Genomic DNA, 18,451 nt, shown 5'->3' with positions numbered 1-18,451 from the left:
AAGTTAATAACATCTTTCCTTCAGGGTAGCATTATTATAAGATATAAGCCTCATTAAAATAAAATGATGATTTAATAACTTTCCTTTACAATGACCCTTATGAGGATGTGCTGTTATTTTGTAGTTATCTGGGAAATTAAGACATCAAACATGGTGCTTTTGCATGTTCTCTGCTGTTTTCCAAAAGCAGATTAACCATCTTTTGACCGCAAAAACTTAAATGGCCCAGCAGGAATAACAGTGATTATAGTACACTTACCGTGTACCAATGCTTGAGTGATTTTTTTTTCTGTCTTGAATGGATTTTAAGATTACTGTGCCTATGTATGGTTTTTTAACCTTTCTTTTTGGCACTTTGTGAAAGAGTTGCCTTTCTGATTCGTTTCTCATTACAACCAATTACGTTAAGATGAGTTGGACCCTTTGACGGGAGGGCAGTCATGTCAGATGCTAATGTACAAGAGAGCTTGCTGTATAAATACTGCACCCAGTATGTAGCACATTCTCCCCCCGCATGATCACACATAATGTTGCTTTCATTATTGCTTTATGCCTCACACAGCCCGCCGTTCCAACGCGGCTTTGCTCGAGTTCATTTTCCTCCTTCTCCTGCCTTTCGAAGTGGCTCTTCCTCCAGAGCTGTCTTTCCGAGTCAAAGTATCAAAATTTGACGCTTTGATTATGCTTTTTAAGGGGTGTTGATAATTGCCGGGTAAAGAAAGCAACTGTCTCCCACCATCCACCATAAACGCAGGGAGGCTTTTCTGTGTGAAGAGGAATCACATTATGTTCAATGATCAGTGCCTGGGGGCCACATCAAACACAGTCTGAAAACCTTTCCAGAGGAGATAGAGGCAGGCCAATTTCACAAGTGGCTTTTTATTGGTTGATTGCACAGAGGCCGAGTTGTTATCTAAATCCTCAAACTACTTGGGCAAAATAAGAAGTGCCTTGTGAGCGCTCAGGGTGTGCAAACTTACCCCTCAGATGAAAGCCAAAGTAAAATGTTTACCACCAGTGGTTTGCCAGGATTATGGCTTAAGAGACTGAGTGTAAACAGAACGTAGTGGTTGCAAAGTCGACCAGTGACAAACAGTGTCAGTGCGAGTGCGGAAAAACCGAATTATGCCAACTTTGATTTTCATGTTTTCACTTGAACTGACGGCTTACATAATCCTTTAATGGATGAATAGTTTCATGCCCCTTCAACATTCAAATAAATACAAATGCAATTTTTAAAAGAGAACCAATACTTAAAGAGAACCAATAAGTCATGTAACTGGTTTTAAGATGCACCCAACATGTTTGCATCAGATCATATTATGTCAGACTCTAAACCCTCAGTCGTCAGAATCATGTTGCCATCTAACAAGCCAACCTCCTGTACAGTGAGGTCGACCATTGGGAGATTTAATTTTCATTTTGCATAATTGTATTCACTCCGTACTGGAGCTTCTGGGGGTTAATTGGTTGGTAAATAATTTGAAATCAAACATGGATAGTGGGTGTCCACTCTGCCCGGCAGGGGAAGAGACACTGATGAGCAAACTGACCCATGATTGCTTTGATTCAATTTGCTCCAATTAAAATGATCATGTTTCTGTGGAGCTTCTGGCTACTGTTCCTCGGAGGAGCTTACAGGGAAGAGTACGCTCAGGCTGTATTCTGAGCTGTTTCTAAAACCACCAAACATATACATTCATTTGCTGATATTCTTTGAATGCATGTACACCAAAAAAAAGCAGTAGCATGTGAACTCCAACTTGGGATCGTTATTGTTTATTTTTCCTATAAAAGAGAATCAATGAATAATTAACTGCCAGGCTTTCCCTTTGAAATCACCTCGTACTGTAAACAAGTTCCATGTTCCGACTGAAAGACTTTTCAGCAGAGGATTATTATTTGTTGATTTTATTGTCATAGCATTTTAGTGCATTTTTGTATTTTCAAATAACAGAATCGATCTGAAACACTTTTGTTTTTGTCATTGAAAGACCTTTGCAAGTAAACAAATCATTACTTTTTTAACAATTGCGGTCTTTACGATATTGTTTTCCCTAACCGTATTATTGCACACATGTAGTTTTTATGAAAAATTGCAGTTAAATGAGCCACAACCAGGCTGCAAACTGGTGTATAGGGGAGACAAGGGGAGCTTGGCTCTTCCTTATTAGACATGAGCCCTCGTTGACACGATTTGTGAAATTTTGGTCTTAAAAATATTACCAATATGCATTTTTTGCTATGCATTTCTATTTTTCTGTATCAGCATCAGCATGTCTTGTGGAAACAACAGTTATCTTTTACAAGCAATAATTACTTTTGCGCACATTAATTAACGTAATTATCTTCTGCACACAAGTTATTATCGTGTGTGCACAAAAAGATTCACCTTTCTGAATGTTAGAGGTTCTGTAGATGTCTTAATTGTACCAAGAAAATATATGTGTTGAGTTGAGTTTATGTTGAGTAACTATTGTCGTTTAACCGACGTTGACGAGCATTCGATCCCTTGTAGGCGGCTCTTTTTTGATTCTGTGTGCAAACATTTGTGTTTATTGGCTGCTTTGACCTATTCGTGTCTTATTTGTGTTGATAAACTGTAAACTTTAGTGCATCACTCTGCAGAGTATACTTGCATTTACTGGCCATATTGTATCACAGTCTGATGAGATGTTTGGTTTTGATACCTGTGTGGCGACTTGATGTGATTGTTGTCTGATTATTATATTTCAGATGTGCTGATGCAGAATTAGTCGGCTTTGCTCTGAATGTTCCTTTGCAACAAGAGTCATAGTTAGTCTTCTTCTACTTCTAATCTTGGAAACCAATTGCCTAGAAATTTTTAAGTAAATATCACTGTTAATCCTAATTAATGTTTACTCTATATTTAATTTTTAAGTTTCCTTAAAATGTTGTTAAATTTACTTAAAGTATTTGCAGCTTAAAAAAAGACATCTGATTTAATCAGTCTTTCTAGGTTTTCCCCAATTTCAGTTAACCAAGTTTACTGTGTTATATATCTGTATTCTGGTGGTTGCAAACTAGTCAGTCATGTTTGTATTTTCTCAACAAAGCTGAACTTACAGATCTCCTAACTTCATCATGGCAAAATTCTCTTTTTGATGATAAAGTTAAGTCAGACTAACTTGATTTACTGAACTTCAAACAACTTAACAAAATTAAGTAAATATGGCTAAATTTTGAGTAAACTTAACTGTTAGATATATAGTTAACAAATGAACGTGAAAAGTTAGATTTACTTTCCTTTTTAAAGACAACTGGTTTCCAAGATTATTTTAAGTAAAATCAACTTGTCAGAGTTCACTGTGTGCTTGAACATCCAAATAAGGCAACAGTTTGCAAAATGTTTTTTAGTAATAATGAATTGTTGTCTAAATAATATGTGACACCAAAAAAAGTAACATCAAATTGTATGTATCAAATAGGGAGGGTGCACACAAAAAGTTAATGGTGAGCAAAATGAGTCAGTGCGCTGAGAAAGAAAGATTCAGAGAGAAATTCAGCAGTGACCATGTGGAAGATATCAGTCGCTGCCTGGGGAGCGATTGCAATCTCCCGTATACAGTAGCTCCCCCTCTCACCTCTCGATTTCTGTCTGATAAATCCTCTTGTAGCTTGTAGCGTTCACCCACCTGGACATCAAGTCAAGAGTGCAGAGGTCAAACCTACATTAGCCTGACAAGAGATGTCGCAAATGTACCTGCAATTAGCCTTTATATATCTAAGTGAGCTTCAAGATGAAGTACTATACGCCATTTTTTTTCTTGTTAGTGGGTCCAGGACTAACAGCACATGGAGGGCTGTGTATTAATACTCTGGTAAAGACAGACATCATCCCTACTCAACCTCTTACTAGTTAGCCCCGGGCTGTGTTGAAAAGTAAAGAGCGGCATCATGGGATGGAAGAGCCCTGCATGTTTTCAGCGATTCATATGGAAATTAGTTTGTGATGGGAATAGAAAACTGTATGCGTATTAAAACCGAGCTAAGACAAATGTGTTCTCATATATTTGCCGTAGCGGAGGAGCAAATCCTAATTTAATAGTCTGGAGTATTATGTAAGTTTGAGATTCATATTGGGCCACTTGTGTACATATGCTTGGGATGATGGCATTGCGCAGGCGACCTCAGCACCCCTGCGAAATGGCTGTTCACTGATTTATGCTGAGTCAGACACCATTAGCTGTTATCCTCCCCCTCTCAGGATCCAACCCTGCACTAATGTGGGTCAGGGGCCACATTATAGAAACACCTTCACTGTGCAGTCTTATCTCACAGTGCATTGCAGGATTTCTGCCGTCACAGGACTGTTACTGAATGTCACTGGAAGTTTCCAGAATATTGAGATAAAATGGAAATGTTGTGGAAAATGGCAGAAGAAAAAATAATATTTACCCTAAGGTCAATAGTTTGACATTCACTGTACGCCAGTAGCTATTCCTGACAAAGTGGCTGTGTTAAGCTATGATTAACCGAGTTGCATGAGAGATTTTTTTTTTTTTTTTTTCATTTTGTGGCAGCAGTGCATTATGCAAGGTTTCCACCGCTTCTTGAGCTCCTTAAAGGTTTTTTAATTTAAGGAAATAATCACAGCAAGAAGAGATTTGACAGACATCTGTCATTCTAAGAGAAAATTGAGTTGTTTTGACTTTGTCTGCCATCAATTAAGAAATGTTTGTGCAACCTGGTCTCACCCCCAACTCATCAAAAGCTGATGCTGTGTTGGTGGCCCTCAGTGTCAGATACCGACATACTGAGGCCACCTTTACCGGCAGTATGAGAGACCAGACAGCAGCATGCAGTCCTCATAGGGTGTGTTGGTGGAGGGGTCAAAAAAAATCAGGACTTTCACCCCTGAAACCATCGTTTATGTCCTGTGTGAAACCAAAAGTCAATCTAGAAAGTGTACTAGTATGTGTAATAGGGTTCCTGCGGATCCTTAAGTCTTAAAAGGCATCAATCTAAAACCAAGACCCTTGTTGACATTGAAATGTCTTCAATGAATCTTTCTCCCTCACATGGCATTGTAAAAGCTCAAAATAATCGGTAACATAAAAATGAAAATTACACAATGCCTTAGGCACCTCCAAAGTCAAATGTTTTATGTCACAATAAACACAAGTAAAATTAAATTTCCTCTAACCTTACGTAATTAATGTTGGTACAAGTTTTTTTTTCCTTCAGTATTGGCTTCTGTAAAATTGATCTTACATTTAAATTCAAGTGACATTTAAATAATAATAATGATAAACTTTATTTGTATAGCGCTTATCTAAACAAAGTTACAACAAAGTGCATCACAAGAATATACAAAGAAATATGCAAACATAAAAAACAATGTCAGGAGCTAAGATAAAAGGACATAAAACACAAAATTTCCATTTAATAGGTCAGTCATTAAGAGGTGTGGAAACCCTGATTATGGTCTACTGATAAAAATATTGGTTGTATTTGCTTCTTCTAAGTGATTGGTGAACATCAATGGAGAAAATGTTGTTTTTAGGCAGCAGAATATATTCTTTTTGCTGCCACACTCTTACCTTGCCATCACAATATCTACACGGTGCCAGTTATCCATACTAATCAGAGAAGCAAGCTTCACTGCTGAAAGGATTTTTCCTCCAAGGCCGAAAAACCATCAAGAATGTTTCTGTTACAGAAAAATGGATGTTTTTCTTCTATAACTTTTGTATACTATAGGGTGCAAAATTCACCATCCTGCATTTTCCTTTTGAAGGATACGAGCAGAACACTACCATTCGGTGCAAAACAAAAAACACAATATGCATTCATTACATTTTCATCACAGATCTGGAACATTATGAGAAAATTTAACAATAAGCAATGTACCCAGTAGTGAGATGTACGGAAACACATACAGAGAAATCCACCGTACAAGAGCACATAGTCGTGATTTTATTTGCAGAAGTTGCCTCAGGGCAGCTGCCTGATTCAGGACACACTTCAGCTGGTGATACAGACTTGCATTATGGTTCTCTCGTTCAGCAGCACCCAGGTGAGGGGGGTCACATCACCGGCTCACTCTTACTCTGATTACACACTGTTACAAAGACATCCAATCATTATACTGATTAGACACCCTCTCAGTAAATAATCAAATGGTGCTGCAATTCATGTGGACTGTGTGTCTGTGTGTGTAAGGTGGCTATTATGTGGGAGGAAATCTGCAGAGGGACACGAGGAAATCTCCTGTTCAGAGATGTGTGTGCGTCTGTATGTGTCACAGTCAGGTTTGCCATCTAGAAACGTTTGATTGAACACTGCATTAAATTTATTGACTCAATTTATTGACTATTCCACTGAATACCAGGATTAGGTGTTTATATCTTTCTCACTACCTGGCTTCCCTGAGTGTATGTATATAACAGCTGTTGAGTACAAAAAGAAATGGTTTCACACGATGAAAGACTGCAATAACCGACGCAATAACAGAGGTGGTTTGTGAAGACAGGCTCGGGCAATTAGCACATTAGCAGTATGTAGAGCGTAATACGGAAAGGTGGTGCTTTTAATGCAGCGAGTGAGGGTTTAGCTTTGCATCACAGTAAACTGCATTAGAAAGCTGTTGAACACTTAAACAGGCCAGTGCACATTTGGCAATGTTTTACAAGTCAGCAGCAGTGGAGAGCCGGCCATATGGTGCTCGCTAACTAGCAATAAAGCTTTATAGCAAACTGGAGGAAAGAAAAAGTAAAGACACACAAAAAGTAAAAAAATAAATCATTTTATATCAGGAGCTGATAAATATGATATACAAATGCCGTAAATATATAGAAATATTTCTCAGGGGGAAAGAAAACAAAGCATAGGCTAATGACACACATGAATACTGTAGAAAATCGGTGCATCACCTTCTGGATACTGTTCAACAGAAATGTTTAAGATCACATCATAGAGAACCCCAGTCATGAGTCCTAAAACCCGGAAATGAATTAACATTTCACAACCTCCCATTCCCTCGTCTCAAAGTCAGTGGGTTTTTCTTAATGGGTTTTTGGTTAGCAGCCTTATATAAGGTCTGTAATTGATACAATCCTATGAGGCTTTCATGTTCGGCTTTATGACATAAAAGTACATCAGTATTACACCACTTGCAAACGTTTGCCTCACCTATTAGCCAGAAAGCTAACACTATGCTAGCAAGAGTAAAAGTCAATAACATTGCGTACGGGTAACAAACAGTAAATATAGTTCGACAAGATGTTTAAAAACAAGACTTGCTATCCAGCCATGTCATTTTCACCAAATGATTAAGAAGATTTTGATGAACAAACCATACGTGTGTAACGTCACTGTCGAACGCAGTGAGCTGCATGTGAAATGTTTGCTTTAAGTTTAGAGAGGCTGCGTAGTACCTGCAGGTTGTTTTACAGCCTCAGTCTTGTAGTTTTCAGAGAATAAGGCTCTGAAGGACGACACTCAGTGTTGTAAATATATTGTAAATTGAAGCTTTGACTGCATCTCTCGCTCATATTAGATGCAGGCTCGTGCTATTATGTGACCAGCACAATAACTTAGAACAGTGAACAGGCAGTTTCACCAGAACTTAGTAGGTGTACATTCACAGTTTTTCAAGGACACACTGCAGCCAATCGAGTATTCACCCAGACCACGTTATAAGTGGTTTTATTGTGCACATTGTTGCTCTTGATTTGTGTCACTTGGAGCTGACACATGAGCGGTTGATCTTTGGCACTTTGAGTTTAGGATTTTCCGCAGTTTTACCATCTGAATTGATGTCTAAGGTTTACATAATGCTCCTCTTTAGATGGGTATGCCATCATATTATCTTTGCACCATAATCTGTAAGCATATTAAAAGCCTGGGGAGAAATTCAGATTATTCCTCTCACGGTTTAAATTTAGCACAACCCATGACACACCAAATGAAGCGGGGACAGTTTGCGATATTTGCAACCTGTCACCCAGTCTGTTTGCCAGCAGTGCTTTCACTTCACATATCTGCTCATCTTCATGTTCTTATGTGATATATATGAGCAGGTGCTCATGTGATATATATGAGTAAGCCTATGGGTGAAAAAACATTCATATCAAGTAGATTTCAGACAGATCAGGCAGCGTTATAACCCTCTGGAGCCTGACACATTAAATACTTAGATTTTACCCAAATATGGAAAGATAGGGTTAATGTACATTTTTGCCAAGGTGTCTGAATACATGTACAAAATATGTCATCTAATGTATGTACATGTTAAAAGTAGAAATAAGTAGAATTACCCCTTTATTAATTTTGGCTGTATGATGGTGTTTGCCTGTACTTAAATTCACTGTATTGTAGCAGCCATGCACAAACACAGACATGGTTATAAAAAGTGGTTGTTGAAGTGGTTCAAGGGTTAAACATTGCCATGACAGTGGAGTAAAATTATCTCATTATCAAGTTTCTTACAAGATGATGTATCTGTCATACTGACTTTTTTACCTCAAGATTTAGTTCCCAGAATAACTGATTCAGAACATCTACCATTTGTTTGCATTTTGTTTGAATTAATTTCTAAATTGGAAGTAAAAATATTCAGCTTAAGACCTTTGTTTAATGGCTTTTGCAACCTTTATGGTAAATTTTGTAATCAAAATTATGATTTTCTTTAACACTTACTGATTTCTTTTAATGATGTGTACTTGTTGATTGAGTTCAGTCACACTTGTCCATGAACTGCATAAACTGCCGAGCATTTTTATCATGATTGATTTCTTTTATTCTGCCACTTTAGCATGTGCAAGGTTGTTTCTTCTGGGAGATGGGATGAGGAATATTTTTAATATTATTAGACAAAAATGGAGTGAAAAATGTGTGAATAAACAAATCATGTCTCATCGAGATGCAACATGTTTTCTCAGAGTTACTGCCATTTGTTTTCTGGCTTAGATTTGCAGTAAACACCATCAAAACTATCTGAAGTGATACAATAGGCTGCTAAAGCTGCACGTTTTATTCCTTCAACAGTTAATATGATTTTGGTGAAAATCAAAATAAATACTAATGCTCACCAGGGAAGCGTTTTAACCAGCACTGCTGTGCCTCGATCAGTATCCCATGGGCGAAAGGAAAACAACGACAACAGACAGATTTGACTGATTGTGACAAAAGCAGGAGGGAAAGAAGTTGTTTCATTCCAACACTGAGTGCCCACCCAAAATTTAGAGCCCAGCAGTTCAGTCTGTATTTGAACAAGTAACTAGACGAGAAGAGGATGGCATGAATGTGACATTCACGTGCAGTGAGGTCTATCTCATCTGTCGTCATACCATGCAATACTACTACCTGCACATTAGTCTATTATTCTCTTTACCAGCACTGTCATATTTCATATTATTTGTAATATTAACCGATTCTACAGGAAGCCACCACAGGGTCCATCCTGAGTGACTAACCTCTTTCTTTGTTCTCTCCCTCTGCTTCTTGCAGAACCGTGACAGAATGGTCGACTGTATGAGCAAAGTCATGCTGCACACGGTCGTCTCATGCTGGCAACCATTCCTGGGACTGGCCCTCGTGGCTGTCTTTGTGGGCTCCACCCTGGGATGTCCCTCCCGCTGCGAGTGTTCAGCGCAGACCAAGGCAGTTGTCTGTCACCGGAAGCGCATGCCCAGCATCCCGGACGGCATCCCGACCGAAACCAGGATCCTGGACCTGAGTAAGAACAAGCTGACTATGATCAACCCTGATGACTTTCTTGCCTTTCCGGGACTTGAGGAACTTGACCTCAGTGGGAATATTATCAGTTATGTTGAGCCTGGGGCTTTTAACGCTCTGTTTACCATGCACTCGCTGAGCCTCAAGAGCAATCGTATCAAGCTCATTCCTCTGGGCGTCTTCACAGGCTTGACAAATCTTACCCGACTGGATATAAGTGACAACAAGATTGTCATCCTACTGGATTACATGTTCCAGGACTTACACAATCTAAAATTTTTGGAGGTGGGCGACAATGATCTGGTTTACATTTCTCACCGTGCATTCAGTGGACTTTTAAGCCTGGAGATGCTAACCTTAGAAAGGTGCAACCTAACAGTTGTACCCACTGAGGCACTTTCCCACCTGCATAACCTGGTCAGCCTCCATCTACGATACCTCAGCATCAGCACTTTGCATCCTTACTCGTTCAAAAAGCTGTTCCGGCTGCGGCATTTAGAAATTGATAATTGGCCTTCACTAGATCACGTGCCAGCAAACACCCTGCATGGCCTCAACCTGACCACTCTGTTCATAACCAACACCAACCTGTCCTCCTTCCCTTACCAAGCCCTGAAGCATCTGCCCTACCTGACACACCTTAACCTGTCCTTCAACCGCATTAGGCACATTGAGGGGGGGATGCTGATGGAACTGGTTCGGCTTCAGGAGCTCCATCTGGTTGGTGCACAACTCACAACGATTGAACCGTACGCCTTCCAGGGCCTGCGGGGGCTCAAAGTCCTCAATGTTTCTCACAACCGACTGGATACACTGGAGAAGGGTGTTTTTCAGTCCCCTGAGGCTCTGGTGGTTCTTTTGATTGACAACAACCCCTTGGTGTGCGACTGCCGTCTCATGTGGATCCTTCAGAAAAGGCCCTCCATCCTCTTTGGGGATTCACAGCCGGAGTGCAGCACGCCTGAGGGTATTCGTGGCAGGCCTTTCAAGGAGTTTAAGGAGACTCTACTGTCTTATTACGTCACATGTACCAAGCCAAAAATCCGTGAGAATAAAACGCAAACGATCACTGTGGATGAGGGCCAGCAGGCGATGTTGCGCTGCAGTGCTGAAGGGACACCAAGGCCCATGGTGTCCTGGTTGTCTCCACGGCGACGAGTTCTTACAAGCAGGAGCCACGGTAGAGTTACAGTCCACAACAACGGTACGCTGGAGATCAAGTCAGCAGAGGTGCAAGACAGCGGAGTGTATCTTTGCCTTGCCTCCAACAGTGCTGGAAATGACACCCTGATGACATCATTGGCGGTGAAAAGTCTGGGATCGCTGTACGCTAACAGGACCCAGTACTACACAGATCCCAGCAACACCACTGCCAACGGGACGGCCGGTGTGACCCTCGGTTTAGACCTAAAGACTATTTTAGTGTCAACTGCTATGGGTTGTTTCACATTCCTGGGAGTGGTCTTGTTTTGTTTCCTGCTCCTTTTCGTTTGGAGCAGAGGGAAAGGAAAACATAAAAACAACATAGATGTTGAGTATGTTCCTCGGTCAAAGTCTAACGGCACTAACGTTGACTCGGCAGAGGGACAAGCCGGTCCTCGTCGTTTTAACATGAAAATGATGTGACTTCTTTTATAGATCAGAGCTTCTGGATTGTGGAAATGCCCAAAGTACAATGTATTTTTTTGAAAATCAGGCTACCGAACTTCCCGCTGCTGCTGGGATGGCGGCAGCGGAAACGTTTGGGGCATCATAACAAGATGAGCAGTACTTTAAATCTCTGGATCTTGACATAAAGATTTGGAAACTGTTTCAAATACATAAAGTCGTAGTAGGACATCCTCTTACATAAGTGCCAGCGGGCAACTTCTTCAACATGGATGAGGAGTGAAAACTTGTTGTTGCTATGGGGACCTGAAGGGAATAGGTGTCATTTATCAGCTTTTTGAAATTTATATGCCCAAAAAAAGAACACTTCAGTTTTGGGTTGGATCTACAGACTTGGCTGAACCATGTACAGTACAAATTTGTATCTAAGCTATTAACCTACTTTGTTTAGTCTTGCGCCATGCTTATTCACCGAACAAATCAATGAAACAGACCATAATTTCCTATGTTCGATATTTTGCATATGTGTACCTAATGCTTCATTATGTACATGTATGTACATTTTCATTCAAAAGAACTATTCATAGCAATATTCATGGGATGCATTAGCCAAAATTGTTATACCCCGTATGTTCAGCTAGAACATTCTTCAGACTTTTGAAGTTTCCATGGATTCAGGAAGGGCTTCTATGGGTGATTATCTGTCCCTGCTCCCCAAATTGACTCCTAGATATTAATAAATATATATTATTTATCAATGAAAAAAAATAAGAAAAAAAGATTTTATTTATGAAAAATGATGAGCATTTTACAAAAATCAGTCCTCAAACACTGTTCAGGATCTAACATAACACTTGGATCATCATAAAGATTACCCAGTATTGGTCAAAGTACCAACATGAACCACCTTTTTGTCCTATTTTTGTCTCTTTTTATTACTTTAACTGTACCTTTGCTGGTTGGCAAAATACATGTGTCAATTTTACTACAGTGACATTTGCATAATTTTCCCCAGTAGGAAATTTGGACTTTGTTGTGGTAGTTCCTCATTTTGTTGTTGAATCATTTAGATTGTGAAAACTTCAAAGTAAAAGTTAAAAAAAAATGTATGTGAAATAAATGAAGATGTATTTGTACCGATGAGTCTGACTAAATGGCTAATACATAATGAAATCTTCTTTTCTTCAGCCTCACTGACAGACATCACAGTCTTCCTCTGAGTGTTGAGTGTATAAAGAATATTGAATTGACATATTTTTACAGGTTCTGTTTACAACATTCAGAACAACCTCATAGTAATCTGAGCTTCCCATTTGTGTGTTAAGGTAGTGCATGTGAGTCTTGGTAGTTGTGTGTGTATCCCTATGGTTGGGAAAGCTTTGTGACGCAAGCATAGCACCCAACCTCCAGGTCTTTCCCAAGTTAACACTGTTGCTTTTATTACTACTGTTCAGGTTTTTAATCACTGTTAGCCAACAACACTTTTTTATTTATTTTTTTAAGTGTTATTTGACCAGAAGAACCTCTTGAAATTAAGAATTTCCTTTTAAAGAGTGTCCCAGCCAAGACAGGCAGCAATATGAGTTACAGACGACATGGAACAAAAATACAAAATCAAAAAGAAACTCCAAAACAAGTTAAATAAAATGTATAAGGACACAAAATGAAATTACTACAAAGAATTACTAAAAGAAAATCCATTAACATATGCTACAAGTGATCCATAAAAATGAGAAAAACAAAAAACCCAAGTAAAATACCCTGTGACATTAGCATATAGATGGTGATATACAAAATTGCTGCTGCATGAAACCATGGATGTATTAGTTTGTTTGTCTAGAGCAGGGGTCGGCAACCTTTGCTATCAAAAGAGCCATTTCTGGCCCAAAACAAACAAAATAATCTGTCTGGAGCTGCAGGTAACACAACACATAGTCAAACTAGCCTATCAGTATTGTTAATGGGTCTATATGAGCATTCATTAATATGTTTTACCACTATTTATTATTTTTTGTTACATTGACTTTGCAGTGTTGGTGGTAAAAATCTATTCATGCACTATTATTATTATTATTATTATTATTATTATTATTATTATTATTATTATCTATATGCATTATTAACTTCTCTATTTTCCTCTGAGACTTCTCCTGTCTTGGATTTGGAATCCATAGCTAGTCAAGCTTTTTTGATTCAGGAGCGTCCACCGCTTTTGAAATTTGGCAAAATTAAGCAGAAAAGGCACCAAGGCCACAGAAATATGATGCATATTTTAGTTAATGAAATGCTAATACATTTTCATATTCTGTGTACAGGCTACATATTTTTGCAATTGAAAAACTGAATGAAAATCTTAAAAAAAAAAAAAAAAAAAAAAAAAATCGCCATTCATTTCCATATAATTTTTAGTCAGAGACACAGGAGCCACTGGAGGGGGGCTAAAGAGCCGCATGTGGCTCTAGAGCCACAGGTTGCCTACCCCTGGTCTAGAGGAACCCAAGAGTGCAGCTTCAAGTCCTTCTGCAAGGACTCGTGTCCTCACCATGGCCATACCAACCGCTGAGGACAGCACCCTACAGGACCTCGGTGTTTTTTCCGGAGGTGTATACCTAAAAATAACTTCACTTTCCCGTGGCAACTGCGAAGATATTACAACGCGAACAACGACTTGCTCCTCCGGTAATTGTGCGTGTGTGTGTGTGTGTGTGTGCGTGTGCGTGTCTGTTTACATACAGTCTATGGTGCGGGTGATGAAGTGAATGCTCTTGTCGTCAATATGCAATCTTTGTTAGACGCGGTGGTTTTTGGGTACTCCATGGCGCCATTTTCGGTATGTGAGGAATGTCGTGAAAGCCGTGAGACCGTCGGACAGGTCGGACGGAGCCGGTGCAAGTTACTAAAGATGAGGTGACGTTACCAGATATTTTTACTCATGAACGGATTTTAGTTCAGTGTTATTCATTCATTTTTTTTAAGCTTCTGTGACGCAGCTGTGAACGTGTCCATCCATCATGGCGGCGCAGCGTCACGTTTCACTTGAATTAGTTAACCCTTAGCTGGCTGGCTTAGTCAAATATCAGTTGACCATGTATTTACTTTCTTCACTGACGCAGAGACGAAAATGAAGAGAGGGAAAACTCAACAGCAAACAAAGCTCAGCTTTTGGAGGAGAACTGCAGCAGGACAGAGACAGGGACAGGGACAGAGACATGGACATGGTGGAGATGAGAGGTACTGTCTGCCCACTGTTCACACGATTAGCATCATGATGCTGTGAAATGGTCCTCAACTGATGTTATCTGGTTTTATACACACACACATACACAGCTTTGAAACTAAGATGCTTAGGGGAAATGTAGTGGAGGAAAAATGCAAGTTTTCAGAAATACAGATACTCCAGTACAGTACAGAAAATAACAAAGTATTATTACTTCACACCACTGGTACAGATTATTTATGATACTGCTGACTGACATGGTTTTTAAGCAATTGTTATGCAATTTGTTGCATGGATATTTAAACATTTTCGTGGGAACATGCCTGTTACTGTTGTCACCGCTGTTTGTCTGTTTGTGCTGTAGCACCATTAGCTACTAGCTGCCTCAGCCACCTCCATGTTGCTCCCCACGGGTCGTAGGCCCGAATGGACCTTCGTCACAGCCGACATTTTTGACTTGTCATAGACCTACTGGGGAAAGCACAGGTGAAACTGATAACATTGACAATTCCTTAGTTCCACTAAATGTCCCAGTTAGATACTCCAGTGAACCGGCACTCACAACAACAAGACCTCCCCTAAGTGCAATGCAGCCATCATTAATGTTTTTAAATACACCTGTGCTTTTTCGACTATGACATGTGAAAATGTTCTGCTTTGAAAAAGGTCTGTCAGAGGCTGAGTCATAAATAACACTGAGTGTCGTGTAGAGCTCCTCTAAACTGCAGTTTATAAACTGCTCTGCTTCAACTGCTGATTAACGGATTATGATCCAGAGATATGGAGTTGATACATACATTAAGAGGTACCTGCTAAATGACTGTAGTGATGATGCACAGTCATTTCTATTTGCTGACATTAACAACTGAATCTCCTCGTATGACACATCAGAAATTATTGGCTTCAATTTCTCTTTTTTTTTTAAAGGCGTGCATCTCTTGCGCTGTCCCTCATTTGTGCAGTCTCATTAAGCGCCACAGAGTATCTTTGGTTTCCGCCTGCCGTCCCCTGGGCTGCTTAATAAAATCAGAGCACCAAATGCTACATCTCCTCCAAAAATACAAAAGAAACAAGGTTAACTTTGTAGGTCAGTGTTGCCCACGTCCAGAGCGTTCATTTAGTCAAATTACATGAAAAATGTTTTCCTTGCTGAACCTGGGAGAGAGACTTTGCATTCCTCGCACAAATGAGGCCCCCAATCTCCTTTCTTTCTTCTTGTATAATGAGGTCTTTGGTTGCACGCATACATAGGGTACATAATACATCCCAAATAGCACCAAAAGAAATATTCTGCGCAGTATATTTTCTGTATTTTTTATTTAAAGATGTAAATCGCAGCCTGTCATCTCAAATAATAGGAAAGAGTTATAAAACTGACATCCATCTGTATCGAAAAATACACTGATTTCGTTTGCATGCACACTTACCAAAGATAAGTAATCATTTTCCAGTAATTGTCACATCTCCTACGTGTTCCCATGGTAACCCAGATATGTTTCAAAAGAAATCTGACAGCTGGAATAGACCCACATTATTGTGGGTACTGAGGTGTGTGCAAAAAGGGTTGGATTTTTGAGTCTGTGTAAGTTGTGTTTCCATGGTGATATTCAGAATAATTTAGTGTTATGCAGACCTTTTTATACTAATTGACTGCATTTTGATTGGCCTGCTGCATTTGGATTGCATGTGAAAAGCTGTTAGCGCTGCGTGGCTGTTTGTCCCCCTCTTATCAGTTATTGACTGATCTGACCACTCTTTATTTTCAGACTAATTAGTGAAGATAATTTTTTTGCAAAACAGATGGGAGTCTCTCTCAGCCTAAAATGACTAATTCAGTTTTTACTGAAATAGAACAATTCTTGGCTCAAGCTGCACAAAAAAAGACTTTCAGAGACTGACATATCACTATCAATCAACGAAATCCATCATTTATACTTCAGTCATTAACACTGAAAGTGACTCACAGTTTCTGAAAGGTCAGACACAAAACTTTCCTTTGATAACCACTAATCATTACTAACTTATTCTTCTCTAATTCTCATTTCTATCCTTCTGGGCCTTCTGCCTTCATCGAAAGAAGACTTTTTTACTGAAGTCACTGCAGAAGGATAAACATAGATGCTTGCTTGATGCTTGATTTTGCTATTTAAGAATGAATACTGTTCCTTTGTATTTCAAATTATAGTATATATCAGTGGCCCCAACTGCCAGAATAAAAGTTGGCATTATACATTTCTGAAAACCATGGACATGTAATATTTGTGCATTGTCATGTAGCGGATATAGTGAAGCATTACATTTCTTTACTTTTATCAGTACTGTGGTTAAAGTGTGATCATGTTTAGGTACAAAAACGACTTGGTTATGGTTAGGAAAAGATTATGTTTTGGCTTAAAATACCCACTTTGTGTGGCATTGGAAATGCCGCAGAGGCCTCACCAAATAGACAACGGGTTTGTTTGTTGGTCTCAAACTCTTGTTTGCAGTTATCCAGCTTCCCTTTCACTTCCCAATAACAAATTCAGCTCATTTTCATGTAATCTGAAGTACGTTACTTTTGAAGTGTTGATGTGATACTAATGAAATGTATAAATGTACCAGCACTGGGTTGAAGTAATATTTAGTGCCATTATGTTCCTCCTGCAACTGGACTGTGGATTCTAAGCTTTTTTTGCCAGGCTCCACACGTAACTGGTTAACTGACGGATTGAATCAATCACATTTTATGTTAATTTTGTGGTAAGTCTACAAAGCAGTAAATCTCAATTTTCTGAGTTTAGACATCATGTGAAAAATAGTTAAACTAACATGTTAACATCCCAAGTCGCCACATATTTTGGCTTTGCAGTGGACCTCCACGTCTATATATTACGCTGCAGGTATCCAGTGTTGAAGTTCTGGGATGTCGCTACCATGATGTCAACACTGGAGGGATTTTGCTAAATGTGGTTATGTTTAGGCAACAACAGCGTGGTGATGGTTAGATTTAGGCAGAGGACGCACATGGTAAGGTTTAAAAAGAAATCATCACATTCAGACAGGAGGCCTCACCAGACTCCTGCATGAAAGTCCGGGGTTTGTTTTATTAATCCACCTCCCCTCCCACCCGCCCTCTAGGGACCTTCGTGCTCTTTGCGGCTGCCTTGGCAGGTGCTGTCCAGCTGTCTGGCAGCATATCATTATTCCACGAATGGTTCGGTCCGACCATGTTCCCAGTTGATACCGTCCAGCGGCGTAGCATACACCTGTGAAAGGTTGCTTTTGCCGTCAGGTTCTTAAGCTGAAATCACTGCAAAAGCAGCGGTATTTGACAACTTTGGAATGAGAACGTTAGCAACATTGAAGTCACGCGATCATAGTTTTTCGAACGTTCCTAACCTTTTAATTCTGGTGATTGCATTACTGCTTAAAAATCATAAGAGTGCATTCATTTGTGAAGATTATTGTAAGAACAAAATGTGTAGGTATCATGAACCGGTGTTTGCCAAAGAGCTTATTTTCTGCAGTAATCCAATCCGAGCTAACTTCCAGGTCGGATTACAAAAAACCGTCATCCCTGCAGCACTCTGTATCTCTAAAGAATCGTTGTAGAGATATAAAACAAACAAAGTCTCTCCCCGCACACACCCACTACACCACATTGGTAGATTGACTGTGAATGAGTGAGTGAATGAATAAGCTGTGTCGCATAAAAAACATGGATGAGGAGGGCTTATGTTTATCTCTGTAGTCTGTATAATATCTTCAATACAACTCCCGGAACTGTTAAGAAAAAAAAAATCCACATTTGCTCACTGAGATCCCTTCAGTTATGAATTACACACCACGTTTTTGATAGATTTCCAAGCCCCACGGGCCACTGAGCCCATGCAGCACATAAAAGATCATATAGACCTGAAACTCAAGTGAGAAAAACGGGAGCTG

At 39.5% G+C, this 18,451-nt stretch overlaps 1 protein-coding gene across 1 annotated transcript in view; it reads left to right on the top strand.

The window, feature by feature from the left end:
• Positions 1-12,019, top strand: part of lingo2 (leucine rich repeat and Ig domain containing 2) — a 260,903-nt gene extending 248,884 nt beyond the window's left edge. The window contains exon 5 of the mRNA XM_042493947.1: positions 9,475-12,019. Coding sequence (XP_042349881.1) covers positions 9,487-11,328 — 1,842 coding nt within the window. The 5' untranslated portion in view covers positions 9,475-9,486 and the 3' untranslated portion in view covers positions 11,329-12,019. The remainder of the gene's footprint in view (positions 1-9,474) is intronic.
• The last annotated feature ends 6,432 nt before the right edge of the window (positions 12,020-18,451 follow it).

This window comes from Plectropomus leopardus, chromosome 9 (genome assembly GCF_008729295.1).
Source record: "Plectropomus leopardus isolate mb chromosome 9, YSFRI_Pleo_2.0, whole genome shotgun sequence".
NCBI lineage: Eukaryota > Metazoa > Chordata > Actinopteri > Perciformes > Serranidae > Plectropomus > Plectropomus leopardus.
Note: the sequence above shows the minus strand (reverse complement) of the source record. Positions and strands in the feature narration are given on the sequence as shown.